At 44.2% G+C, this 3,537-nt stretch overlaps 1 protein-coding gene across 1 annotated transcript; it reads left to right on the forward strand.

Annotated features, from left to right (window-relative positions):
• The first annotated feature begins 362 nt into the window (after positions 1 to 362).
• Positions 363 to 2,192, forward strand: LOC144715108 (putative lipid-transfer protein DIR1). Its single transcript, XM_078590034.1, has 2 exons — positions 363 to 675; positions 1,892 to 2,192. The coding sequence occupies exons 1-2, from the start codon at positions 363 to 365 to the stop codon at positions 1,897 to 1,899; spliced, it is 321 nt and encodes a 106-aa protein (XP_078446160.1). The 3' UTR covers positions 1,900 to 2,192.
• The last annotated feature ends 1,345 nt before the right edge of the window (positions 2,193 to 3,537 follow it).

Below are 3,537 nucleotides of genomic sequence, written 5' to 3' on the forward strand. Positions count from 1 at the left end.
TGCACACTTGTCTTTCGCTGCGACACTCATCTGGATCGTTCGCTTCCCATGCTACTGCAGAGAACTTGACTTTCTCCCAATGAAATATTTTAGTAGCGTACGAACAGTAACCAAGAAAACGAGAAACTTCTCTCACTGTCGAAAGATAGCGAACTTAGTGTTTCATGGAATGACAATCTTCCTGCTCATTCCTCTGCCCTCAGCATGCTCCTGGTCTGGTCGAGCCACTCCAAGTGGGTCGCCTCGGCCAGAGCGGCGCCATGCTATCGGCCACCTGGTCCGCGCTTCATTCGATCAAGTGGGCGGCGCCCGCGCCGTTAAATTGCGATACGCTCGCCACTTGATGAAGACGTGGGGATAAGATGGTGGGAAAGAGAGAGGTGCTGGCAGCGGTGGTAGTGGTGGCGATAGTGATGGCGATGGCGGCGGAGGTGGGGGCGCTGGATATATGTAACATAGACGCGGAGAAGCTGGCGCAATGTCTGCCGGCGATACGCGGCGGGGGGACGCCGGTGCCGCCGAATAAGGAGTGCTGTGGTGCGCTGAGGTCGGCGGACCTGCCGTGCTTGTGTCGGTACAAGGGTAATGTCATTCTCAAGTCTGTGGGTATCGACCCAGAGCTCGCTGCCCAGCTGCCTACCAAATGTGGCCTCAATGCGCCCCCCGAGTGCCAGGGTGATCGCTAACTCTCTCTCTCCGCGTCTCTCTCTCTCTCTCTCTCGCTGCCCCTATCTTCTACTCCTCTCATACTCTCTATACACTTTTTATCTCTGTGCCCCTATCTTGCACTCCTCCCATGCTCTCTATACTCTCTCTCTCTCTCTCTCTCTGTGGCCCTATCTTCCACTCCTCCCATACTCTCTATAATCTCTCTCTCACTGCCCCTATCTTCCACTCCCATACTCTCTACACACTCTCTCTCTGTGTCCCTATCTTCCACTCCCATACTCTCTATACTCTCTCTCTCTCTCTGCCCCTATCTTCCACTCTTCCCATACTCTCTATACTCTCTCTCTCTGCCCCTATCTTCCACTCCCTTACTCTCTATACTCTCTCTCTCCTATCTTCTACTCCACCCATATCTCATAATCTCTATACTCTCTCTCTTCTTATCTTCCGCTCCACCCATTTCTCTATACTCTGTATACTCTCTCTCTCTCTCTCTCTCTCTCTCTCTTCTCACACCACCCATTTCACCCTCTCTTTCTCTTCGATTTGGCAGGCCTCTCTCTCACTCTTCGCGTTCTCTCTCTCTCTTTCACTATCACGCTCTTATTCTCTGTGACTCAATTTATCTAACTCTGTCCCTCCTTTTTCCGATCTCACACTCCTTTCTCTTTGATTTGGCAGGCCTCTCTCTAACTCTTCGTGCGCTCTCTCTTTCCCTCTCACGCTCTTATTCTCTGTGACTCAATTTATCTAACTCTGTCCCTCCTTTTTCCGATCTCACACTCCTTTCTCTTTGATTTGGCAGGCCTCTCTCTAACTCTTCGTGCGCTCTCTCTTTCCCTCTCACGCTCTTATTCTCTGTGACTCAATTTATCTAACTCTGTCCCTCCTTTTTCCGATCTCACACTCCTTCTTTCTCTTTGATTTGGCAGGCCTCTCTCTAACTCTTCGTGCGCTCTCTCTTTCCCTCTCACGCTCTTATTCTCTGTGACTCCATTCATCTAACTCTGCCTTTCTTTTTCCGATCTCACACTCTTTCTTTCACTCCTCCCATTTCTCCATCTTTCATTCTTTCTTTCACTTGGCGGCCCTTTCTAACTCTCTTTCTCTTTCGTTTTCTTCCTTCCACTCCACCCATTTCTCTAACTCTCTCTCTTTCACTCTGACTTCATTCGCTTCTTATTTTCACACATCTACGCTCATGTCCCCTTTGCAATGGCAGCACCTTGAAGTAAGACGGAGGGTCCACGACACCGGCTTCGACCGCGGTGTTTCATCAACTCGAGGTTTCGTTGGCCCGATGCTCCAGTTGAAATACCTCTCTCTATAGAATGTGTGCGTTCCCTGCGTCTCCATCTACCAGTAACTCATCCCGGACTCTAACCTAGACCAGTAACTTCCCCTGTTTCATGTTGACTAGACACCAGCACGCCAACCCGTGGCTTCTTTCCTCATGCTCTGGACTCTCTCTCTAGAGCCCATGTCAGCGAAAGCTAATAAAAGTCAACTTCCGTGTTGCTATAATGTTCACAATAATATTTCTACTTTTGCGTTTGCTCATGGATCTAAAATCTCAAAGTGTGTTGAGTAAAGTATTTGACAGTTAAAATCTAGAAATCAAATCAGCAAACTCAAAAATATATTTCATTTTCAACAAGACATACAGCGCTTCATTATGATAAGGTTACGGTTTTGTTTATGCCTGGATTTGATAACATAAAGTCGAGAAAAAAAATTAGGATTGTCTTACAATCTCGCGCTTGAAATTTATGCCTCTGAAGCACACCTCGTAAATTACTCTAAGCATTGTAACATGCATTTCACTCCCATAAGGCACTCATTCTTGGGTTGACAGTCGTTAATTTTTTTCAGAGATAAACAGACTGATAATGTTTTTTGGAATAAAGGCATGTGTTCTTAAAAAAAATATTTAAGAATACCTTCTGAATCTATAAGGATAAGTAGGCTCTTCTGAATCTGTTGATTATCAAACCTTCACTTGCTTTCAATCTGCCTCTCTAGGAGGAAGTGAGCTTAAAGATGTTTTTTATAAAGATCAGAAGCTCTATTTATAGATCCAACTGTATGGAGGGATAAAGGACATAAAGTCAAAGCTACCCTTAAAAGTAAAAGTGAATTTAAGCTCCATCAAAGTTCTATGTCGTTAGATATCAAGCCTGGAAGTTGTACGATTATCAACTATCAATTTAAGATGAATATTTCTCTCTTCTCATTATCGCCACCACCGTCACTCTACATCTAGGGATTTTGGTGGCACACCGGTACATGCCACATCAGCATGCCTCTTTAAAAGTGAATGAGAGTGTGAGACACACACACTACGTGTACAGGTGACACACATGTCTCACGATATGTCAGTCATGCCACAATATTGGACTGGTCAAAGAAAGAAAAAAGTAATATTTTAGGTTTTTGATCCACAGTCTACATCACACATATTGCAAAAAAAACAGTTCTTTTTTTAATTGGGCCATGTCACCCTTGTGGTTAAAAAATTAAGAAAGAGATTTCATTAGTTATAAATGTCAATATACGGCATTGCTGTTCCCAATGCCGTAACGGCTTGCTTTTTATGATTGGCTGATGCCGTTCATTAATGAGGTTTAATGATTGGTTGTCGCCAATCATTAATCATTATCATTGGTTGATCATTGTTCGATGAATCAAACAATGCCACGTGGCATAGTGGAGATAAATCATGATAAAAAATTCAGGAAATCATATTCTGATTCAAGAGGTTATTTTTTACGCACTTGCGGTAAAAAAGCCCAAAAGTACTTTAAAATTCGCACAATTTGAAACATCATACCAAAAATGGATTTAATAATTTGCGACTTCATAACATGC

Source organism: Wolffia australiana, chromosome 1 (assembly GCF_029677425.1).
Source record: "Wolffia australiana isolate 7733 chromosome 1, ASM2967742v1".
Lineage (NCBI taxonomy): Eukaryota > Viridiplantae > Streptophyta > Magnoliopsida > Alismatales > Araceae > Wolffia > Wolffia australiana.